Raw genomic sequence first — 25,313 nt, 5'->3', positions numbered from 1 at the left:
TCGGTTTACCCAACCCTAATGGTGTCGGCAATGGGACGAGTGTCGCTGCCGCCACAGCTACGCCGACGATAACAGCCACGGCATCGCAACCCCCACCAAGTTACAACGCTGCGGTGACGCTGCTGAATGCACTCAACAGCGGGAATATGTTGAACAGCAACGCTGTGTTGAACTCCGCGAATCCTCTGCTGCAGCAGCAACAACAACATCAGCACCAAAACACAGTTGTACGGCAGCAGGCGGCCGGCCAGCCCACCCAGGTGATCATTCAGGCCATCCCGACACTCCAGCAGAATTTTCTTATCGGCGGGGCGGGGCTGCCGAACCAACTCCTACATGGGGGTGGCGGAGCCGGGGATTCCCGACAAACAACCCAGCAGCAGATACTTGTGTCTCTCGCTCCGAGTCTCACCACAGAGTGCATGACAAGATCTGGGCTCGGCGGCACAGCGCTCACTCAAGATTCGCTGAATTCAGACATTGTCGAAATTGTTGAGCTGCCACAGATCACACTATCCGGCGACGTCACAAACCAACACCAGGGGAGCGGCATCCAGCAGGTTAACTTGACCAATAAGTTGGATGCTGCCACTCTCGCTCAACTCATGGGCGAAAATCTATCCCAGTTACATGCCCGATCATCAAGGACGGCGACAAGCACCACCTCCGAGCTGGCGGCTTCACTGGCTGGAGAGGGCGCTGTTCTTCAAACCAGTGATTCCTCCGACGGGCATGCGTCATCGTCGTCATCTCTTGGGACTGATGCAGCACAGTTGAACATGAACATTGAATCTCTGCTGCCGGAGTTTCAAATAACGGGTCCTGCTGGACAGAACCTGGCGGTGTTTAAGCAAAATACGACTAGTAAAGGAGACTAGTCATCACATCAACAAGAGCAAGCTCTTTTCCTGCCGACAAATTATGAAAGCACAGCGCAAACTTTAAAAAAATGTATTTATAGGATTCAGATTTTATTTATTTTGGGCACGGATCCCAAGTTTTAAAGCAGATGTATTTGCCAGCATTTGAACCAATTCAGACTGTATTGTTTACCACTTTCAATGTATTCTTCACTATAATCATGTTCAGCATTGGATGGAAATTCAGCTCAAAGTTCGACTAATCTACAGACCAATCCAATAAGATTCACCTCTCGTAAACACTTCCCGCGTGACAATAAAACCTTGAGTAAACAAAGTAACAACAGCCATCTCATAACCTTCACCAGAAGTTTTTGTACTCTTTTGAGAAACTGTAATGTCTTCACTGTGAATCGGCCAACCCTTGGCCCCAACGTCTCGGCCAATAGTTAGCCATGGTATGCTGGAATCTCGAGTAGAGAGAGAGCAGAGTAGCTCCTTTCACAAGTTTTTGAACTAGTACACTTGAATTTCAATGAGCATAAAACACCAAACTAAACATGACTAAAGGCGAAAAGTCACACTGCAGCGAAAACGAAACGATAACGATGCAAAGATGCATTCTATTGGTTGAATTGCTCCATGCAGAATACGCACACGCTCATTCAACCAATATAATGCGTTCTCTTTGCGTCTTTATCGTTATCGTTCTTGTTCATGCTACAGTGGGACCGAGCCTTTAAGCTCTGTTCATTTGATTTATTGCATTTGGATTGTTATGCATTTTATGTGTCAAAGTTTACCCCTGCACAATCACTCTTGATTGGAAAGCTGTTTTAAATGGTGGGGGGAGCTTCTGGATCAGGCTGTAATTGATCTATCAGTCTATCATAATATAACATTATGTATACCTTTGCATAATAAGTAATGAATTTGTATGACAGATTTAGCTTTAAAACAATACAAATTGCGCAAAACTGTTATAATATTTCAAGTTGTCAATCGACTTTATTCTGCGTTGACATTGTATTCTTACAACAAATTATATTTTTGCTTTGTCAAAAGCATCTTTGCATCAAAATAATAATAATATGGATACGAGATTGAAGTGCCTTTAATGTGAAATGTTTGACTTATTAAAAAAGGCGCATTTGTAAACAATAGTCTGGTACTGATGATGTCATCAATGACTTCACAGAGATCTTACATTTTCCCCCTGGGGACTATACAATGGTTGATTAACATTGTAAACAATCATTTGGAAAATACACTTATGCTTAAAGGCACTGAACACGTTTGGTAACTGTCAAAGACCAGTATTCTCACTCGGTGTATCCCAACACATGCATAAAATAACAAGGCAGTGAAAATTTTGACTCAATTGGTCATTGAAGTTGCAAGAAAATGATGAAAGAAAAAACCCCTTGTTTTACAAAATAGTGTGCTTTTAGATAGGAATAAACGGCTTCTGGCCAGAAGTATTTTATTATATTAGTGAGAAATTACCTCTTTGTCAAAAACTATTGTATTTCAGAGGGAGCCGTTTCTCACAATGTTTTATACTATCACCAGCTCCCCGTTGCTTGTTACCAAGTAAGGTGTTATGCTAATATATATTTTGAGCAATTACCAAACATGTACAGTGCCTTTAACTCAGCGTTTTCTTTTAACTACTGGCCAATTGCCAGTAAAAAAACCTGGGGACCAGTCATAACTCTCTCCAAGGCCAGCTGGCCAGTTCAGTGTTTAAAAGCATCCATAGTTAATTTTAGTTTTCCTTCATTCAAAGCAAGAGGCATACTAACTTGCCCACTGCTTTTGTTAAGCTTGGCCCAATTTCATAAAGATTTTCGACATTCAGCGAATTTCTTTGCTTACTTTAACATAAAAACATCCATTTTTGTTAAACAAAGATTTATTGTTTAGTTTGATAAACAATTACACTGTGCTATAGATCCCTTGCATCATCTTTACATGTGGACACTGCTTGCCACTTTGGGTGTCAAATTGCCCTGGAAAAATTGCAACAAGGGTAGAAAGTTGTCGCCTAAAATGTACACTATAATGCTATACACGGACATAGACTTCCAAAATGGCACAACCAAGAATTATTTTGATGATGTCAGGTGAGTTGGGTTAGTTAACAACGGTTGAGAATCATGGAATATCTGGTTACTCTTGTTGCTGGATGTTTCCATATACCTCGGTTGGGATGGCTTGGGTCTCCACTTGTACTTCTGGAAAGTCAAGAATGAGATAGATAGAGAGTGAGTTAATGTAAGTTGGTCGAGCGGTCTAGTGCACCAAACTCAAGCTCTGGTGTTCCTGATCAACAGATCAGTTTGATACTGTTTGATACTTGTATCCTTACTTGTGCTCCTTGACGATGCAGCGGTTTCCTTTTTAAAATTCAATTTAAAATGTTACGTTTTTTCCTCATAGAAGTGCCCATTTACAGGACGAAAAGCAAGGGTCTGTTTTTGGCGCCTACCGACCAGAAACAAGTTTCTGATGTAAAAACTCAATGATTGAAAACTATTTCCAAGAGCTTCAGGAAAAAAAGGTCGGTAACTAAACAAAAATGAAAATGCGTATTATTATTGTTAATGTACTAATGGAATGTAATTGCAGTTCAACTGAACAGACCATGAATACTGGAAATACTTTCTTGTCCTACTGTTCCGTCTTGTGAGTCGCTAACATGAATTATGCTATGCCGCGCCGCCCTTCCATTCATCCAGTTTTTTTATGGCAAAACGGCTTATATCTGTACTTGTTTTCTCTAAATGTCATTTTTTCGAGTTGGGCTGTTTTGTCGTGGAAATGCAGCGCGTCTTTAAAGGCACTGGACACTATTGGTAATTTCTCAAAATAATTATTAGCATAACACTTTACTTGGGAAGACCTGTCGAAAGTACAAAACATTGTGAGAAACGGCTCTCTCTCAAGAAACGTAGCTTTCGGGAAAGAAGTAATTTTCCACGAATCTAATTACAAGACCTCGGAATTAGATTTTGATTTTGATTTTGAAAGCACACAACTCCGTGTGACAAGGGTGTTTTTTCTTTTATTATTATCTCGCAACTTCAACGATCGATTGAGCTCAAATTTTCACAGGTTTGTTATTTTATGCATACTGGATACACCAACTATGAAGACTAGTCTTTGACAATTACTAATAGTGTTCAGTGTGTTTAAGATATCTTTACTTACCATCTACATCGTCCCCACTTTCATCATCATCATCGTCGATGTCGATATTGATCTCCTCGGGGTTGGTTGTCCGTGCTGCTTCAGCCAGATCGGCATCGCTGGCTTTGGCGTTTCCCCTGCGTACAAAAACCAAATTATTCACCATCACAATGTCAATTTTTACTTTAAAGGTGCCAGTCAGTACAGGGTTTCTCACAGTGAAGAGTGTCCTCACATTATTTTTCAAGACAATTTCCTCCCACGAGCAAAAAACCTTGGCTAAGTGTATGAATCCTGCTAACTAGCAATTTCATTTATAAAGTGATAGTGATCTCATAAGCAGCCCCTCACTGTAGAAATCAACACCCCCGTTTCTATAATGGTACGCTCAGTGTACAGTTTCTTTCTCTGCGGGTCGAGGGCTAGTCCACTGCTTAAGCAGAAAATGTTGCTGACCATTTTTGAGCTAAGCAAAATTGGCTTGTAACCTTTGGCTAGTAAGCATGACTTATGCTTGGCTAGTTTTGTGTTTAAGCATCTCTATGGAGCTGCTTAATGCAGACAATGTTGCTTTACATTTTTCTTCTTTCTTAGCAAAAATGAATAATATTACCTGACAAACAGAATATCTTTCTTTGATTTAGGTTTATCAGCTTCGGCCTCGGCGGCCATAACTTGAGCTCGTTGTTCCAATAACTTCATATCATCCAAGCCACCAGATCCAAGATCAGAAACTAACAAAGAAAAATGGAGAAAAGGATAATGTTACTAGAGTAGAATTTGAAACTTTCCATGGTGGAAATACAAAAATGTTGATGTTTGTGGAAACACAATGTACATAAATCCTTCTTTGAATTTTGTGTGTCTGAATAGAACCAACAAAAAATTTAAAAATTTCAAACAATATTGATGTTTTTCTCACCTGTACCAGATGGGGTTTTGGATGCAGCTAACATCTGAGCCGACATGAAGTTCACCTGTTCAACAAAAACAGTAAGAAGCGGCAATTAAAACCAAACAAAGTTGATTAGATTTATTTTATAATTTAGATAGTTCACGTAAAAGTACAAGATCTGCTTAAACCTAAATTCTGAAAAAGAAGGGGGTACTAACCTGTGTGTTGAAAGTTGCCTGGACACTGCGTTTGATTCTTAGCATCTCTCGTACTGTGTCTTCATTTCCATGTTTAATCTCAAACTCTTTCCACGTTTGCCAGAAAGCTGCAGTTGTCTGTGAATCAAACAGACATAAAGAAGCAGTATAAATTGGTGTACTCAAATCAAGAGACTACTTGCCAGTTGATTCCATTAGCTCCATAACACTACTTGTATTATCTTAAATAGATACAGTTGAATCCGAGCCCACAAGTCTTAATCATGAGTCATTAGGTCGATTCAGAGTCTAAAGTTGTGTACATTGCATCTCAGTCTTGAGTCACTTATGAGGTGTTCGAGTCCTAGGTTAAATATATTGAGTCTCCGTCCGAGTCTCCAAGGTCAAGTCTGATTCTCAAAGCAGAGTTGATTGAGTTTTAAGTCACTACAGTCAATTTGAGCTTTGAGTTACTCATGATGAGTCTAAGTTATGAGTTACAAACATTAAGTCTCAATGGCCAAGTCTAAGGCTCGAGTTCTAAACGAGGAGTCTCACTCTTAGATCACTCAGGTCCAGTTTTTAGTTATTAATGTCAAGTTTAAGTGAAATCGAGTTCAAAAAGATACCACGGGAACATTTTAACAAGTTTGAACAACTAAAAACATACTCTGGGGTCACACATCTGTGAGCAGTGAGCGTAGACAGCCCTGGCTCGGTCAATCTCCCCAAGCTTCCGTTCTAGATCAGCAAAACGTAGACACATACTCCTAGACTGTTCCTCAGGTAGGACCTCGATGGCCTTCTCATAGATGGAGCGGGTGTGCGTCACACCGTACACCTCGGCAGCTCTCTTGATGTAGATGTTGAACATCTGAAAGGAGTAGCAGAGTAGTGTTTTCAATTTCATTGTCCTCTCAAAATGTGGAATGTCAGGGCCGAGTGGTTCGTCATGAAGGAGTGGGTTCGAATCCCAGTCATGACACTCGTGTTCTTGAGCAAGATACTTAACTACAATTTCTTCTCTTCACCAATGGGTAAATGGGAACATGTGAGGGCGAAGATACTTCTTGGGATCGATTTTAACTTGGTGTGCTACATACTTGGCAGCACAGGCTGTTTACTCCATAAGGAGCCGAGTTGGCTTAAAGGATTTGGGTACTTTTTCAAAATGTCCATAGATTTACATTAAACTTACAGGGTTTGAAGATAATGATAGTGGAAAGCTTCCCTTCAAATATCACTTACTGAGGTGCTGTAGTTTTTGAGAAATGAGTAAAACAATGTCATGAAAATACGTTTGTAAATGATTAAAATAATTTTCATGATATTGTTTTACGCATTTCCCCAAAACTACAGCACCTCAGCACGTAGTATTTTCAGGGAAGCTTTTTACTATAATTATCTTCAAACTGTGTAAGTTTAGTGGACATTGTGTATTTTGTCCTACAAAAGTTACATAGACCCTTGAATGGCCTAGTGCAGGGGTAATAATAGTGGAGCGTCACCGAGTGATGGATTTGAATGCCATATAAGAAGCCACTATTATTATTATTTTTTTTGAAAACACACATACACTAAATTCCCGTAATATTAATTTCAATTTTAGTTTTTCAAATCTTACCTCATTTTGTTCTTCAGGAAGCACGCCCTCTGTTGCCCGCTCGTAAACAGCCATAGCGTGTCTGGCCAGACCATAGTTCTCCTCCATCTTGGCGTAAAGCAGAAAAATTCCTGAGAGAAAAGAAAAAGAAAGTTTCCTCAAAAACAAGGTAACCTTATCACATTCATTTTTACCAGGTCATTTTTAAAACCCATCATAACATATGCAAGTTTTAACAGATTTACAGAAAGAACTGCACAATGGGAATTACTCATTGGCAGATCATGGCCGAGCAGTCAAGAGCACCGGGTTCAAGCTCGGATGTTTCTGACCAGCAGAGTGTGTTTGAGCCCCAGTCTTGATACTTGTGTCCATAAGATAAGTACTAACCCTTAGCAAATTTCTTGGGGCAACCGTCCAAGCACTGCTCAAACAGATCTCTGGCTCTTTCCAACTTTTTGCCACCCTGAACAAAAGAAAAAAAAAGATAAACTCAACAAATGAATGGCTTGAAAGAAAGTTTTCTTCCAAATAACCATTATCGACTTATTTAGATAATTACGTTTATAGTATTTAACAATTAAAAAAATTAAAACAAAAAATTAAATACTACCCATGGAAAACGGGGAAAAGTTTACAAAAACAATTTTCTTATATCTTACATATCGCTCGATGAATTTGGTCAAGTATGTGTTCCACATGTCAAAAACATTTGGCCACTTAAACAGTCCAATGCCCTTCTCGTATGCCTGAAAAAAAGGGGAAAAAAACAAAAACATGCAAGTTACAATGAACTGAAGGAGAAAGATTTTTTGTAATTGATACGTGAAAAGTATTACTTTGATAAAATTACAGAGAAATGGAAATAGAAGAGCTCACCTTAAAGGCTTCCTCATAGTAGTTATGCTCTTCCAGAAACATGCCATAGTTGATGATGATCTGGGGTGTGGCGATTCTCAGATCAACCATTCGGTCGTACACTGCTTTTGTGCTCTGTATAAAAAAATGTAAACAAATTACTCATACTTGACAGAACCGGGACAAAGTTCATGGATGTGCTTACTGCAGAAATTAGTTTCCAAAATCACTATTAAGCACTTCAGGCTTACTACCAATGCCCCATTTCTGCTTATTTAGCACAAATAGTTGCTAATCATTTTCCAGAATGAACAATAAAACAGTGCAATTTCTATTAAGAATAAGATTTAATATTTCCTTCCATTGGGATGTTCACAAATAGTGTCTGCAGGAAGTCCAGGCTCTGTGGCTCTTTTTGTATACACGTTATGTCACAGGCTATAATGGTATCATCATTTGTTAAAGTCCAAACACTCACAATCAAAACTAAGCCAGACGGAAAACACTGAGAGTATTATTTGTTTATCTTCAGTATAATTGGAAGCTGTTAAGGCTGATTTTCTCTGCTAAGCAGAATTTAGCTTACCTTGAAGGTTCCAAAACTTTCTTCAAGATCAGCATACATGGACCACACTTTCAGGTTCTTGTAGAGTCGGTTCTGTACAGGCTCACTCTGCATACACAAAAAGACAACGCACACAATTGGCAATTATAAAGATAAATTTACATCTGAAATACTGTCAAAATTGACAATGATAAAGTTGGGTTGGATCAATCAACAGTCATTTCCTTTGTTCAATTTACCCAGTCAGTTTTCCTTCTGGTTTATTACTTGATATTTGAAATATAAAATTGCATTCCCATTAGATAATCCTTGTTCTGCTGCTTCCCAGGTTGTACGTTTAAACTTGGGTGTGTTCTCTAGCTACAAATTTACAAGTCAAGCACGCCAATTCAAGGGGCACAAGTTAAATACCCTTTTTTCTTTAAGTTGGGGTGGTTAGGTGGATCAAAAGAATTTTGGACAACAAAAATGAAATTTAAAACTAGTGTACATTCTGTATGCTCCCCTACCTTGTCATAGTAGGATGCTTTGTTCTTTGGCGTTGCTGTTGCTCTCCTCAGTAGTACTAAAGCTTCACTGAAATTCCTGGAAACAAAAGTCAGAACAATATGAAAGACAGAGAAAGGGAAACAGAGTATGCTGTATAAAGTCCTGGTCATGATCTCAGTGTGCGTATTACTATAAGCAACAATAAATGAATTTAAGCTAAGGTAGGTGACCTTTGACCTGAAACTTACTCATGCCTGAGCTCCATCTCTGCCCATTCACACCACACTGCTCCGAGGTCATCCACTTTGACATAACTGACCTTTGTACCCTTCTCAAAAATCAGCCGCGCCTGGGTTGAGAAAGAAGAAGGTACTTATTTAATTATAACAAAAAGGGGTCGAGGGGTCAACCGCCGAGTACCTCATTAGTAGATACGTACACTAAAAAAGACTTAATGCTATTTTTAGAAGTTTTGAGTTAACAGAGAGTCATTCTGCTTGTCAGTCTGCTTGTTTGTTTTTACCTCAGGTATCTGTCCATGCTTCTCATAGTACTTTGCAAACTCCACCCATAACGTGTACAGTTTACCAGTTGCCTGGTTTGCATCCACGGTCTGAACTGCTTCGGTGTATGTATTAATAATCTGAAAAGACAAACAGAAAACCACAACAATGCAAACAAAAATCTTGTTTTTAATTTTAGAGATGGTTTTGGTGACGATCTTATCTTTAAATTTCTTCAAATTTAAAAAAAAATAAAAAAAATATTTCTTTAATATTTACCCACTCAGTTTTCCTTGTGGTTTTTTACTTGAGATTTGAAATAAAAAGTGCTGCTGCTTCCCAGGTATCATAAACTTGGGTGTGATCACTGTCGTACCATTCTTTCCCATTCTTCCTGTCAACTATTTCTTCTAATCTAGTAAACAAACAAAAATTTACAAGATAGAATAACCACTTCATTTATTACCTCCTTCGGTTTCCCTTCAAACAGATTGACCCGTTTGTGCCACTCGTGGACATTGTGCGGGTTTTGTCGAAGCAGGACGCTGTTCAAAAGTAGAGGGCGCCGGTCCATCAGGTCTTCGTAGCGCTCTAAGCGTAGCTCGAGGTCTGTATCATCTGATGAGGAAACGTGAAACAATAGGTAAGTAACTGCTGGTATTGGAATGCAAGGTCTGCATTTGTGTTTACGAATGGTTTTAGATTTCAGTTGTAAAAAATATTTTGGTGGTATTTCACTACGAGTGTTTTTGGAGGTTTCACAATTTGGTGGCGAGTCTTCGCTCAAGCCATCATGGATCGATAGTGGATTGTACGATTGTTATAATTTGTAACAGCGCCCTCCAATGGCATGATTTAACCAACTTGACCAGCTCTCACTAATGTCTTGGGAATCCCGCAGCATTGGGTTAACTTTTGTTCCCTTTTCCCCCCATCCTTTTTCTAAGGAACCAATCCATTATGTATATTTGTTTCTCATGAATCAAGTTTCAATTTCCGAAAGGTAAACACACAAGTGGAGACAATTTGTCTATTTTCTTTGAAACCAACCTTCCTCAGCATGTCCCAACTCAGACGTGGTTTCCATCTTTGCGCTGATCATGCTCTCCTCAAACTGGGCGTACGCATCAAATACCTACAATGATCAGAATATATGACATCAGTTAGTTCCTATCTGTGGCAGTAAATTGTCATTGTCATTCTCATTCTGTCACAAGTCACTTCTTTTTAAAAGTCATTGGCATTTATCAATATCGCACCATCTGTCACTTGTAATTGTCACTATAACTGCAGTTGACAGCATATAATGACATTTGTCATTGTCACTATAATTGCAATTGTCATTGCCAAACAATCTTATTATCTGGGGATATAATAAATCATTGAAGGTCGTACCAGTGGTACTTGTTCTCAAGTAACATTTTACTACCTGTGCTCAAGTACTATTGAGTACTAGTAATAAAGTACTACCCTGGTCCTTGGCAGAACTTGATACTCGACTGAAAAATACTTGAATACAACATTGGGAAGGTAGCGATGGGAAGTTTAGCGATGGGAAGTTAAAATGTTCAAAAGGCAAATACCTGAGTGAAATCTCTGACAGTTGTGACTGTCTGTATCGCCTCCTCATAAATATCTCGGGCCTGTCAAAGAGAAAATGTCAAAATTTCACAAGGATTAAAAAAAGCTTAGCTGACATATTGCAATGTTCTTTGTTGTTTATTCAAGTATTTGGCAATATAAAAAACAATACTCAAAGTAATATTAATAACATTGAATGGTAACTTATGAATGAAAGGAAAACAATTTGAAAACCTTTTCAAAATGGCCACTCCTGATGTAGTAGTCGGCCAGGGAGCACCAGAGTTTTCCTCGCTCATCTGTGAATCGTTTGATGCCACCTCGGATGATTGGATCGACCTTCAGAGACGTCACCTTGGTGGGATTCTTGCAGATGAGATTACATAGATCGTGCCACAACTGTTTGGAAGGTAATAATAATAATAGTAATATTAAAAGTTGTAATAATACGGGTAGCTTGAAAGGAGATGGAAAAGATCTAGAAGTACAAAGGCCTGGCCAGGAAACTTCATTAGATTTAAAAGGCCATAGTGAAAGTAGTCCTTGTGGTGGTTGGATTGTTTGACAACATTCCATTCCATTCTAAGCATTGGGGAAAAATCTAGATGAAATAAGGGTTAATGTTAGTGTAGATCTGTTTACAGAAGGCGGCGCTTTTGGGAACAGCAAGGATCCTGAGAGAGACCCTTGAAATCTGACAGGACGTAGCCAGACTCAAGGAATTACAGGCACCAGCGCTAAAATTTCTAGACTCTGGCCAGTGGTCCAGTGGGTATTTTGATCACTGAAACCGGTTGCAACAACAAATTTTGGCTGGTAACTGATTTGTCCTGCTACTAAAAAAAAATTTTTTCTATGCTCTGCAAAATCTATGTACTAACCTGATGGTTTGACTTGCCAACCTTTGACACAAAGTTAGCATTGTTGACAATGTCAGCCATTCTGACCGCTGCTTCGTCCAATCTGTCGATGGACACCAAGTACTCGATATACTTCTCAGCATTCTCAGGAAATAGCTGTTAAAACAAAAATAAAAGTAATCAAGAGCAAGACCAAATATTCAAAGTTTGTGATATTCTACTGCTGTTTGAGCATTAAATGTCAGCCATATTCTACTACTGTTTCAAACACCTGTGTGTGATCCTTGGCTACAAGGCAGCTAACAGTTGAATGGCTTTTGACTGGCATCCCTAATAAATGGCTAGATGCTCAGTTGGCAGGCCGACTGCACATTAAACCAGAGGTCATTGGTTCAAATCCCGCTCCAGTCAACACTTCTTTGTTCAACCCCAATTACAGTATTTATTTCCAGACAGGTTAAGAAGTTTTTTTTTTAAATTATGAGACCTATTAGTTTAGCATCTTGTAAAACCACTAGTACCTTTAGGTATCTTCTGTAAACCCGAACAGCCGTTTCATGGAGGGGGTACATCCGGACAAATTTGAGGTAGAGTGGCCAGATGCGATGGTGCTGGCTGATGGGTAGCGCCCTCAATGCCCTGTCAAATGTCCGTCGTACGCGGGAGATTTTGCGCTGGTCCATGAGGAACTGGCAGTAGTCCAGCCAGATACGAGGCATCTATGGAGAAAAAGAGTATTTTTCTTAAACTTTGGTTTCCCCCCCCCCATAGTTTTTTTTATTGTTTTGAAAAGAGAGATATTTATAAATGGGAGTCAAAGTGTGTTGATATGGTGTTTAACTAGTTGTTTAGACAAGGTGAGGCGTGTGGCTGATTTCAAAAAGCAATTCAATTCATCGTTAGACAAATTGTCAGTTTAGCAACTTGGATTGATTTGCAAAAATCAGCCCCGGTTCTTGATATTTTTACCTCAATTTCTATTCCTCTCTGTAAAATTGTTCATGAACCAGGTCTCAGTACTAGTTTAAAACCTCTTCATACGCTTTGATAGACCTATAATTATCACCTTGTGCATGAACACCAAAGCTCTCTCAAAGGCATTGTTGACGTCTTCATAGCCAGGGTCAATGATGCAGCGACCTTTGACATGCTTCCGTCTGACCTTCAGGTAGTTGTACCAAAGTTTGTAACTAAAATACACAAAATAAATTGAATAATAATTAATCTGAAGAAATAGCAGTATAAGTTCATAGTTATAACTTTATTCTTATATAGAGGTAAGGCAGTCCTAAATTGATAAAGGGTAGCTTTATGACTTGGTCTTCAACAGATGTTTCAAACCTTGCAGGGTCCCGTGGCTGTGCGATTAAAAGGACCTCGCCGGCCACGACCCTGTAAGTTTTACACCACCATTAATAAGACCTCATCGCCTACTCTTTTATTTCTTAATTACAACTTGAACAAACCTTCCAGGCAACTCTTTCAGTGACCTCTCATAGATAAGGTTGAGAGGCCCGGGAGCTCCAGTGCCTTTGTGCTCGACGTAACGAAGCCAGCACTTGACGGCGTACGGATTACGCAAGATCTCTTCCTCATATGGAAGGTCATCCTCCTCCTTCAAAAAGAGAAAAGTACAGATTTAATGTGACTCTTAAGATTGAGAAATGTTCTAATTAGAAATATTACTGCCTTGACATAGCTTTTGGGGGCACTGTACTCCTCAACAATTTTACATCTGTGGCCGTGGGTGACCACAGATTTCAAATTTGTATTTCATTTTCATTTTAATATCCCAACCAACCAAACCTCCAAAGGCCAAGAAATGGTAATTTAATATTAAAAATGTTGAAAACGGTACCAGTGCAATAGGCCCGTAACAGGGGCGCTGTTATCCTTTTCATGCCTTTTTTCCGAAATTTGTCATTATCAGTCGACTACTGTCGTACCACTATAAATGTCAAATAACAAATTTTGTACAAAGGAGGAGTACAGCCCCCCAGTTATTGGGTTACCAATCCAATGTGATTATTTTGAATTTGGTAAAGTTTGGTTAATCATGACTTGCCAACAGAACCGGACAAGCCAGACAACAACTGTTAAGATAACAAACACAAACACAACTGTCTCGGTTACAAGATTATCATAATACAACAATATGATTTTCGCAAAGGCACCCCCCCCCCCCCCCCGCGGCCAAACTCCTAAATAGTGTCGGAAATATGCAACTTTGGATTCAATACCACTGTTTAAAACGGACAAATTTAATTATTTTATATCATCAACAGATACTCACGAAAATGACTTCTGATTGCTGTTCCGAAATAGGCATCCTCTACTCTGCTGTTTCGTTCACAAATGTAGATTTTTGAACAATCAAAAATTTGCTTTAAATGTGTTAAAACTGAAAAACTAAATAGTAAACACTTGACACCAACCGAATAAATAACGTAACTCGTGAAAAAAGCGCCCTCTCTTGACCTTTGGCTAGAGGAAATTTGACTAATTCGTACCACCGCAAATGTGTCCATATCTGTTAACTGGCTTTTTATTTTCCGGAGGGTTGGGTCCGTAATCGTTGAACCGACCAATCAGCAGAGCCATCGATAAATTGGTGGCAGTGTTCATCTTGTTGACAAATTTTTTAACCTTCTGTATTTTGGTTGTCCGTCCGTGAAAATATTGCAATCAAACTCACGGTTTTCTCTGGAAAGTCTGGTTGTTATTTCCGAGTGGAAAAAGGCATTCATGAGTGCCTTCATGGTAAGTACTCACTATTTTGTGCAACATTCTGTGGTATAATCATGTATTTTCTGTCCAAAAAGGGCTGTCAATTTCTCAGGTGTTGGATTGATGTTTTGCATGCAGTCTAAAATCTGGTTTAGCATGGTTAGGGTCGGTTGAATGTCAAAACTTTTTGACATGGCGGTTGGTTAGTCTAACTATAATTCTACCTCCATGGTTACTTGTTCTTTGATTCAAGAGATTGTCACTTTTAATATGGGCTACATCCATGATGGGGGTCCACCTAGATGTCGTGGAAGTGTAATTGCTAAGTATTATTGAAGGTTTTAAGTATTGAAAATTTTCGACTGGTGGCGACAAACAGAAAGTTTAGAAACATTAAACTTACAAAACTTACTTGAACTTACTTGAATCCACCGACGCCATCACACAACTGGGGAGGAGACGGTGGTTCTGGTTACTGGGGCAGACAGCTTAGATAAGCTTATGTAGAGCCCCCCGACGTTCTTTAGGAATTTATCCACATGTCCCTTGAAAATGTTCACACTTGAAGCTTCAATTGCTTTTCGAGGGAGAATGTTCCAGTAGTTGACCACTCTCTGGGTAAACCAGAACTTCCTGAGGTTGAGGTTGGATCTTGATTTGTACAGTTTAAGTTGGTGACCCCTGTGCTGCACGGTTGACAAATCAAAGAAATGTTCAGGGTTCAAGCCCTCAAGGCCCCTAAGAATCTTAAAGGTCTCGATAAGATCTCCTCGCAGCCTCCTGCACTCCAGGGTGGTCAATTTCACTTCCCTGAGTCTGTGAACGTAGTCTAGGTGAGATAGACCTCCAATCATTCGCAATGCTCTCTTTTGCACTCTTTCTATTAGGTCAATGTCCCTTTGAAGATGAGGCCTCCACGCCTGAACACAGTAATCTAGGTGTGGTCTAACCAGTTCTTTGTACAGTCTGATGATTGTTGTTTTGTCTTTGTTCGTAATGGTTCTGTTGATTAGCCCCAGGGCTCTGAATGCGCTTTTGACTGCCTTCGCACAGTGGGTACTTGCATTTAGTGACTGATGGATGATTACCCCAAGATCTCTTTCTTCACTTACTGTCTGAATTATACTGTCACCAATGGAGTAGTTGTGCTTGATGTTACTATGCCCGAAGTGGAGGCACTTGCATTTGTCAATATTAAATAACATTTGCCAGTCATCAGACCACCGGTAAAGGCGATCGAGGTCGTCATGAAGAGCGCGAGCATCTGCTGGGGTTTTCACTTTTCTGAAGACCTTGGTGTCGTCAGCGAACTTCAGGACCGAACTCAAGATATCCTCGTCAATGTCGTTGATGTAGATGATGAACAACAGCGGGCCAAGAACAGAACGTTGCCTTGGATCGGACGAGTTGGTCTATAAAAAGCGTCTTTTTTATAAAATGCATATGGTTGGAAAGATGTTTTAAAAGTAGAATACAATGATCCACACAATTTTGCCTCGAAATTGCGTGGTTTTCCTTTTACTGTGCGAACTAAACACGGTCAGCCATTTATGGGAGTCAAAATTTTGACTCCCATAAATGGCCGACGTGCTAGTCGACGAGGTACAAGGAAAACCGTGCAATTTCAAGGCACGTTTGTGTGGATCATTGTATTCTACTTTTACAACATCTGGATAACTTTCCATATGGCGCCACCACTTTTTCACTCATTTTTACAAAAAGGGATATATCAATCAGGTAAATTAGATACTATATTATTTTATTTCGAATGAAAAAGTGGTGGCGCCATACGGAAACTTTTCCCAACATCTGTCTACCCATGTGCATTTTATAAAAAACGGTTACAAACGCTTTTCAAATATCAACTCGACCGATCCAAGGCAATGTGTTCCTTTAATTACAAAACAGAGTTTTGTTGAAAACCCGCTCAGCCAACGAAACGCTAGGATTAATTCTATCTCGATTTAGGACGAGTAACTTAGGTAACCCGACGAGTAACCCGTCCTAACTAAAACGAAACGCTAGGATTAATTCTATCTCGATTTAGTACGAGTAACTTGGGTAACCCGACGAGTAACCCGTCCTAACTAACGTCTTTGGATACGGAACGGAACCGAACTCGTCTTAAGGCCAAACAAAATAATATGTGTGTTTCCGGTTACCCGACCGACCCTAGAAAAACACACCGACCCTACGGAATTTTATACATTTACAGACAAAATAAAATAAAACAACCCCGATCCCACTCCCCCCGTTTGACAAAATACCGCACGATTTTAACGTTATTATATTTGATGTTTCCTTTTTTCTAAAATGTTTTCACATTTAAATTAAAGCATTAGAAAATACACATGTTCTTACGAGAAAAGACGTCGTTGATCCATGGTTGATCAAGTACTAGTATTGCAACGACTGACGGACGACGTGTGTAGCGTGTGTTGGGAGGTCACAGCATGCATTTACACGTGCGGGTTCGTAATGCTAGCAATCTGTTAATTGCGCTGCTCAATCTTGAGATTGCACAACAGATGTTGATTGAGCGATGTACGCCGACGAGCTGCGCTACGCCCTCGCAGTCTTGTCTCAATGCGTTTATTGCCGGTTCCAGTAGATTTTACCAATAGAGGGCGTTTTATCTCACTGTATTGCATTGTTCCAAAACGACCTCTAGCGTTCAATGTTTCTTGTATTTTGTTGCCGCACGCAAAGTAACAACGACTACAGGCATAGAATCTGCTTTCGTGTTACGTGAAATTTACAGACCTCGGAACGGTTGCTTTTAGGGGCTTATTTTCTGTGTCATTTTAAGAGATTTTCGAGTCAAACTTGGATATCGTTGAATTTACATGCAAGGGCAAAAATATTTTTAACAAAGTTTTGAAGCAATAAAATAATTCAACAAAATAAAATGTGTTTTCGTCCCTACCGACCCTAATTTTTTGGCCGGTGTAATAGGAAACACATATATTATTTTGTTTGGCCTAATGAGAATAGATTAATCCTAATTTTTTTATAGTTGCGATAACGTAACCCTCCTCCCCGGAAGAGTTTGGTGCTCAAGATCGACTGCTGGTCTGGATTTAGTTGCTCCCGACGTTCTCCGGCTTTGCTGTCGGGAGGAGGGTTATGTTATCGCAACTAGTCTAGATTATTGTTTGTAAAAGTGGGAAGATGTGTAATCGTGGCTGTGCGACTATAGTACACTACACTAATCCAGTTTGCACTTCATTGTTGGTCTGGTGTGTAGCCTACATGGGCTTGGCCACGTTAGTAATTATGTTATTATGTCAAACCCGGTTCATGCTTCCTGCGATTGTGAATATGAAGCGAGTTTTGACATCAAGAGCAAGCAAGAGAAATGTCAAATTCAATTTTATGATGTACTAATTTTCCAATAGATAGTCCTCATGAGTCATCTGGGTAGGGAAAATCAACAGGTCTCCAAGTCTAAAACCTTGTGGTAAATGTTGTAAATTTTCATTGTTTTTGAAACCTGTCCGGCAAAATTTTCCAAATATCCAAAAGATATTGATTACAAACAATGTAATTAACACTCAATTAATAACTGACTTGAGGTGAACTTTTTGATCAAGCATTCAATGTCACCCTAAACCCTCGTCACCAGAAGGAAATGGGAAGACCCATTCCCCATAGAATAATCATGATATTCAATCACTTGTAGCCAACGGCTAGGCGTTTGTCTCATAATTTAGCCGCAGCGAGTAGAGGCCATCTCATGACCAGCAACCACCAGCAGGATCCTCGGGTGGTGCTTGCGCATACATGGTTTCCTGTGTCCATTATGTATACAACTGTTTTATCTTGTGGTATAAAACGAAGATGCTCCTGCACTGGCAGAATTGCTCTAAGGAAAGTATTGATGTGCCACAATCTAAGTGTGTGCATGCATCTGTGAGTCGATGATTAAATTGGTTGAAGAAAAAACAATCTCGAAGACATGTACAATATTATGTGTGTGCTACATGCTGTGTTATCTGGATTGCAAACAAAACTATGGATAACGTGACCATGGCGCTAAACACACAATAATATCTTTGTCACGTTGTCACCATCTTGGTCATTTTCCCTGTTTAATGAATGCTAACATTCATTGCGCAAACATGGCACCAGACTATTTTTTCGTCCAGCCTCAGTTTGGTTACATGAGTTGGAATGGAGTATTCAGTAAAATCAAGATGGCCACACCATGATAAAGGTCTAATTGCTTGGTAAAATCTCCTTTGAAACTCAAACATGTCCTGTACAGGTCTGTAGACCTGATACATGTACATGTACTTCAGGCAGGCAGCTAAGGCAATTGCCTCCATGCCCCTCTAGTAATTTCCTTGGTGCCCTTGTTTTTTTTTGTAGGGGTCACTTTACCCCAAATCCTGACCTTTACCAAAATCAGTGACATGATACATTTTTTAGCGCAAGACTTAAATTCAGACTTGTTTTTCAAAAGCCAGTTGCATCTCTGTCTGTATGATTTTGTGATGAACACATGTTTCACAGCAACCCATAGCTGAATAGAATACATTATAAACATTTCCTTGGCTGGTAAGAAGCTCAGTCCATCTGTGTACACATGATCTGTTTACATTTACAATAAATGTATTCATACTGTGTATGTACAATGTACATGGATGGTTTCTTACTGTTAGCAATGCTCTGACCTTTACAATTTTAAATGCCATTTATCATTATTTTGTAAGAAGCTGAGCACTAGTCAACTTTCATAGAGCTGAACAAATTTTGCTGAGTATAATTGGGCGGGACACCAGTCACAAATCATACATAATGTTGAATGTTATTGTGGTTGGTAACTTTCTGGTGAGCATATTTGTTATAATGTGCTTAGCTGCTTTTTGTGGGGAGCAGCTTTCACTGAAGTTGGGCCCGAGTAATCATAAAGCATTGAGTGTGCATGTACATATAGTATTTCATTTTAGATTACTACAAGCTTTTAACATGTTGTGAAAAAGGTTAACAATAAAATCACTTAGAATTTTTTTTTTTTTTAACCCACACTACAAGCTTGAAAGTGCATTTCTTCATACGTGTACATAATGATTTAACATTCAAATATCATTATAAATGTAAACAAGATTTTATGTGCTTATTTTTGTGCATGTGTGTACATTATGTACACGTGTAATTTTAAAACAAACCCAGTGCAAGAGCATACCGATAAAATTGCTGCATACCAATTTCAAAGGCATGCATTATTCAATTTGCAGTGATAACACTACACTAATCTACCCCTTGTACTTGACTACGAGCAAAATGCATGTAAAGGTCAGTTCATTCAAGTATAAACAACACACAACACGAAGAAGACCAGTCAGGTTCTCCTTCTTTCTCCAATTGGTTAATTCTTAAATGATACATTTTGGTATTACTTACTGCACACTACATGGTACATTATGTAGTGATGAGCATGGTGTCAGGCTGTGTGTGGTTTTAAAGTCCTCACATTTCAACAAGCTTAATTGATCACAGTGGGGTGGGAACGATAGTTAACTTTTCATGCAGTGTTCACCTCATGCACCGGCTAGCACAGCGGACCGATAAATGTGAATTGCGAACCGATACGTACAAATCGTGTGCCATTACGTGTGAATCACAACCCGATACTTTAAATTTAGATTTTGTTCACTCAACTCAATTTCCATACTGTACATGAAGGTCATGGCCCCTGTTGCCACTGTTCTTGGCCCTGGTGCCCCTTCAAAGGTTTCCCATAGATTTTTCAGTGGAAGTGCCCTTTTAAAAAAGAAAATTGTCTTGCCCTCTCAGAGTCTTTAATTGCAACTGTTCTCTGTTTAAACTAAATTAAATTTGAAAAGGTAAATAAATCAAACCAAAATTCTTGGAAAACTAATCTTTTTGGCAAACACAAACTCGATCAATGAACTCCAATTTGCTTGAACTTAGTTGATGAACTTAAGTTTATAAATCATGTATAATGGACAGAAGGCCTACCCAGCCTATCAGTGTTCAAATAGAGGTTAATGGTAAAGTTTCTTCAATTTATAAGTAAATTTCCTTATATAAATAGAAACATCTGCCAGAATCTCTCTTTTTTTTTATTACATTTTCAAATCCATTGGGCAGAGCTGTTTGTACTGCAGCTTTCTATCAGTGTCACACCATCTTCAGTCGTCAGCTTGTAAAGTGAGATTAATAATTGAGCATCCACTGTGCCAAGGCGGCAGTGCAAACAAAGCAGCCCACTCCCGATCCGTTTTCTTTTTTTAATTTCATCTCGAACAGCGAGCGGTGCTCTTTTTTTTTTTTTTTTTACCGTCTGCGGAAAAGATCACTCCTGATTTACTATTTGAATACCTACAATGGGCCACGGCATGTCTGTTACCAGATTTACTGTTGGCGATTGCTACTTGTGTTTTAAAACTTCCAATTAAGTGAGACTCACATATAATTATTTCGCTATTTTGCTCAAAAAGTATCAATTGTTTCCATGGTTTTTATCTACCTGAGTGTAAAGTAAAGCCGGCACGTCTAGTGCTGACAGCTTTGTTGAATATTAAATGAAGAGCACACTGGAAATTTATCGCAACAATCTTGACAATTATTTCTAGCTTGGGCCTGTGCGTGCATACACAATATTAAAGTGTATGATGATACACACGATTACAAGACAGTTTTAGACAGTGCATATCTTGAAGTCAGTCTGCAACAAATTGTCGAATTCTCCTGTGACTCTTATTCAATGAGTAAGAAACTAAATGCATTTCCTGCTCATCAGTCACATAATACGACACAAGTACAGCACTCTCGATATCTGTGTTTCATAAAAGGTAAATTATGTACATTTTGGTATTCTAATGTACGTGTACATGTACATGTATAATGTATAATGTAGTTCAATTGACTCAAAGCAAGCTGAACACAGCTGCTTCTTCCACGCATACTAACATCTTCAAGATGCTTAGATGAACAGCTCTTATCCAATGTATAAACCAATTTTGCTGCCCTTTTTTTCTTTTCTAGAGTACAAGCTGTTCTGGGTGCGCCTATGTCTGTGAATCAATGAATTTTTAAAAACTCCTTCTGAATTCTACTTCTACTTCACAGATGGATGCTTCGTGCATGGAGCTCGCCCTTGAAGGAGAGAGGCTGTGCAAAGCAGGCAACTGCAAAGCAGGTGTCCAGTACTTCGAAGCTGCTGTAGAGGTGGGAACAGACGACCTACGGACACTCAGCGCCATCTACAGCCAGTTGGGCAATGCCTATTTTTATCTGCAGGACTACACGAGGGCGCTGGAGTACCACAGGCATGACTTGACGCTGGCATGGTAAATAGCTGTTTTCTCATTTATAGGGAATGTGCAAAGGTACATTTTGCATTCATAGGGGTAGTTTATAAAAACAATTCATCCAAGAATTAAACTGTCCAGTAAAGATGGATTGCACTTAAAGTTATTGCCCAACATCTTTGTATGTGTTTTTATGCCGAATAAATAATAATAATAATAATAATAATAATATGAAACATTGGAAAAGCGATGAGAACGACCCTCGGCCAATGATAGCCTTTTATGTGTGCATGCTTCACCAAAGATGGTGGCCAATGCATGGGTCCCTTGATGTAATCCACAAGGGAAACTGACAGGGTACCTTTAAATAGGTTTGGGTTGAACAAAGCCAAATTGACTAGAGCTGGACTTTAACCTGCAAGCTCCAGATTAATGTGCCGGAATTCTACCAAATAGCGTATAAAATAGCGGTCTCCCTTTTTTATCAGTATCTTTGTTCAAATGGCTTTTGACTGGCACCCCCGAACAACAATATTGAAAAAATGAGGAGACTGTCAACATGGGCCACACAGCTCATCTGGTGGAGCACCAAAACGTGAATCAGGATAGCGCAGGTTCAAGCCCCACTTTAGTAATAAATGTTTCTTTTTTCGACCCAAAATTATTAACAAAATAAGCTAAGGATATAATCTTAAACACGCACACCTGTGCACACTTTACAATGGAATATCTGGTTGTGTACTTGTTAACTGGTCAGTCAACCACAACCACAAGAGGATGTTTTCCACCGTTCCAGAATTTTGCTACCATATCAAATTTCGAAGAAAAAAAGATTGACATTTTCAAACATTGATTTTTCTGAATGGCAACTTACGCATCAAAAAAATGCTTAGTTCTTACAAGTATTAAGTATACAACCTGCTACATAACATACACAGAATATAACATTCAAATTATGCCACAGAAGTGGAAGAAATTTATGAGACTCAAGCTCAACATTTGAACAAGATGTTGAATTGACGACCAGACTTTTCCCGTTTTGAGTTTACCAGCTCGATGCTGAAATCACTGGCCTCAGGGCTATGGTCTATTGTAAAATTGGAGCTCTGCATTATGTTGATTATCATAAAAAGTACACGCACTTGAGCACGCATCAGAAAAACAATCGGCTAAATGGGAATTTGACAGTCTGTCCAAAAGCACTTACATGTACGAACACATTTTGTGAACATATATTTTTTGGGCAATGATGAATTGCTCAACTCTTTCAGCGCTTGCTTTTCTTCATGTTTTGAACTAAAAATGCTCAGTTTTTTAAGGTTTTTTAAAATTCTGTATGCAAAACAAATAAACAATACTCTCTCACCAAACAAGATTTGATTTTCTCTCCGGCTTAATGTATTGTGGCTTATCGAGTGACATAAAGCATGGCAGTTTTGACTACATTCAAAACAGGAAAGTGTCCCTTAATCTGTATCTGAAAATTATAAAAGAATTGGGGGGGAAAAAACACTGATAAAAGATCAGAAATTCATCTAGCCAGTCAGTACTTGCCAAGGTGCAAATAGTCAAGCTGTGTGCACTGAGCATCATCATGATTGCATGCTCATGTTCTCTTGTCCCTACTCGTTTTGAAGGTTGTAAGTGCGTTTGGCATAATGGGTGCTACACTATGAATCATTAGTCCCATCAATGAAGACATGCACGTGCCGATTTGGCTGTGTGTGCAGAACGCGCAAACACATGCTGTCTGTCAATGATCAGAGGCCTGAGAGGAGTCTAATGAGAATAATGGTGTCAGGGAAATGATGGGAGGCCTGAGAGAAGTCTAATGAGAAAAATGGTCTCAGGGAAATGATGGAAGGCCTGAGAAAAGTCTATTGAGAATATTGATATCAGGGAAATGCCTTGGGGCATCAATCATTTAAGGGAATCGGATTGGCTCAGTAGATTCTTTCATTGCATTTCTCCTGCGTGGAATGTGGTTCAAATCCAACCTCAGACCTGGAGCCTTGCATGTGGATTGGGATTTCAGTCTCTAACTAAATGACTAATTGAGTCTTGGGTTGTCCTCCCACATCCGACATTTATCTCCACATGAATGCCCAGCCATATTATAGAAATTTGTTGTGTACTGTGTTTAAGTGTAACATTGTTGTGTTCATTGTTGTTAGACATGAGAAGAGCTGACAGCTCTCCCTGATTCCGCAGAAAGTTCCCTGAAAAATAAGCCAATCTTTCCATGTTCAGTAAGGATGGAAACTTTATCCCTATATATGTTGAAAATAAATCTTATTATCTCCCAGAATGTTTAAACAAAATCTCCCACGTTGCAAGATGCAAATACTAGCTGCTCTGCACCAGACATAAGATCAAAAATACCTTGCTAAAAATCACTCAAGTTTTTTGTAAAAAATATGCCAGTACTTGACTTTGTCCTGTCATGTCTGTGCGAGGTGGTCAACCTTGACTAATGCTATTCATCCATTGAGAGCCAAATACAGTCCCAGGTGAGATCGTTAGCATTTGTCCATCCCCATCAGTCCGAGATGGTTTTGAAAGTCAATACCTTTGCAATCGTTCAGTCCTTGCTGGCAGGCTGACAGGATTAATCTCTTGACTCCATCAGAAAATAAATGCAAGCATTCAAACTCCCCTTTTCTGTTGTAGTCTTACATCAAATTGCAAGGTAGAATTTCTTAACAATAAGGTCGGGTTATTGGGTTTTTTTGTCGCGGTAATTCTGATTGATAGGCGGAATTATTGGCTCCAGAAAGATATAACGAAAGTCACTTGTGAAATACAGTATCTACTTGGTACGAAAACAGCAAAGAAATTGTTACAGTGTTTTTATTGGAATTTTTAATCCATTCACTTTTAGCGAGATGACAGCAGGATGTATCAACTGCTGCTCTTGCTGCAGCACTCGCGATAAGACACCAACACTCAGAAATGCAGAAATCTGAGAAAATTCTGATTCCAAAATAGCCCCTTGCCCTACTTCACGAAGCTCCCGAACACCTAAAACCATTTTAATGTTTTGGAAGCTTAATTTTTCTGGTTTTAATTACATTTCTACCAGTCTTTATTTTGAGATTTTATCATATTTTCCTTATGTATTTTCTGGTGTAAAGCTTTTAATAATTATTGTAATATTTTGAAAGTTATGTCGCAATTCAGGGGTATGCTGCGATGACATTTAAAAAAATAGTTTAAGATAAATAAATCATTTATAAAAGATCATGCATTCAAATAACCTTGTAATTTCTAAATGTCACAGATTTAATAAAAAATTGAAATGAACAATCATGAACAGCTTTGGAATGTACTGGAAAAGACTGACGAAATGTTCACTTTTGTCTCACTCTCAGATGCCTCTCTTACAAAGCTTTAAATTGTTTTGCCCATTAATGTGGCATTGACAACCGAACAAAAATGTTTGCTTCGATGTATACTTTTCCTACCTGTAAATGTGTGCTTTTGCCTCAAGGTTATTCCTTTTGACCACAATAGAATTACTATGATATTTTTTGTCCTTTTAATAACACTAAGAGCCAAGTCATCCATGTAACGTTCCTTTCACTACATTCCCTGAGTAATGTCGCAATCTGCCGTCTGGAAATTCATTTCTGAAGAGGGATGGTCCCTCTTCCTTCAGTGACAACACTTCCATTTTGAAATCATTGTTAGGGTACTTTTTAAA

General features: G+C 39.1%; 2 protein-coding genes across 2 annotated transcripts in view; one reads left to right on the top strand and one right to left on the bottom strand.

The window, feature by feature from the left end:
* Window positions 1-2,440: 2,440 nt before the first annotated feature.
* LOC117303429 (pre-mRNA-splicing factor SYF1-like) lies at window positions 2,441-14,061 on the bottom strand. Its single transcript, XM_033787622.1, has 23 exons — window positions 13,897-14,061; window positions 13,070-13,218; window positions 12,670-12,793; window positions 12,125-12,322; window positions 11,625-11,759; window positions 10,978-11,142; window positions 10,746-10,805; window positions 10,213-10,297; window positions 9,629-9,780; window positions 9,183-9,302; window positions 8,908-9,008; window positions 8,680-8,755; window positions 8,192-8,278; window positions 7,627-7,740; window positions 7,410-7,496; window positions 7,138-7,213; window positions 6,769-6,878; window positions 5,815-6,018; window positions 5,166-5,282; window positions 4,975-5,029; window positions 4,666-4,786; window positions 4,074-4,189; window positions 2,441-3,097 (listed from the first exon to the last, which is right to left on the bottom strand). Exons 1-23 carry the CDS (start codon window positions 13,930-13,932, stop codon window positions 3,033-3,035), a joined length of 2,553 nt encoding a protein of 850 aa, XP_033643513.1. The 5' UTR covers window positions 13,933-14,061; the 3' UTR covers window positions 2,441-3,032.
* Window positions 14,062-14,243: 182 nt separating this feature from the next.
* The window catches only part of LOC117303008 (G-protein-signaling modulator 2-like), a 48,755-nt gene continuing 37,685 nt past the window's right edge, over window positions 14,244-25,313 (top strand). Inside the window, exons 1-2 of the mRNA XM_033787037.1 lie at window positions 14,244-14,363; window positions 21,429-21,649. Of these exons, the coding sequence (XP_033642928.1) occupies window positions 14,349-14,363; window positions 21,429-21,649 (236 nt within the window). The 5' untranslated portion in view covers window positions 14,244-14,348. The remainder of the gene's footprint in view (window positions 14,364-21,428; window positions 21,650-25,313) is intronic.

Source organism: Asterias rubens, chromosome 19 (genome assembly GCF_902459465.1).
Source record: "Asterias rubens chromosome 19, eAstRub1.3, whole genome shotgun sequence".
Lineage (NCBI taxonomy): Eukaryota > Metazoa > Echinodermata > Asteroidea > Forcipulatida > Asteriidae > Asterias > Asterias rubens.
This window is presented reverse-complemented; position numbering and strand designations above follow the sequence as displayed.

What these genes read in the sequence shown, in the direction of transcription:
- LOC117303429 (XM_033787622.1), bottom strand. Translation starts at nt 13,932, where the DNA reads ATGCCTATTTCGGAACAGCAATCAGAAGTCATTTTC. An exon ending in CTGAAAGAGTTGCCTGGAAG is followed by an intron (nt 12,794 to 13,069) that starts GTTTGTTCAAGT and finishes TGTGTATTTTAG; the next exon opens with TTACAAACTTTGGTACAACT. An exon ending in TTGGCAAGTCAAACCATCAG is followed by an intron (nt 11,143 to 11,624) that starts GTTAGTACATAG and finishes CCTTCCAAACAG; the next exon opens with TTGTGGCACGATCTATGTAA.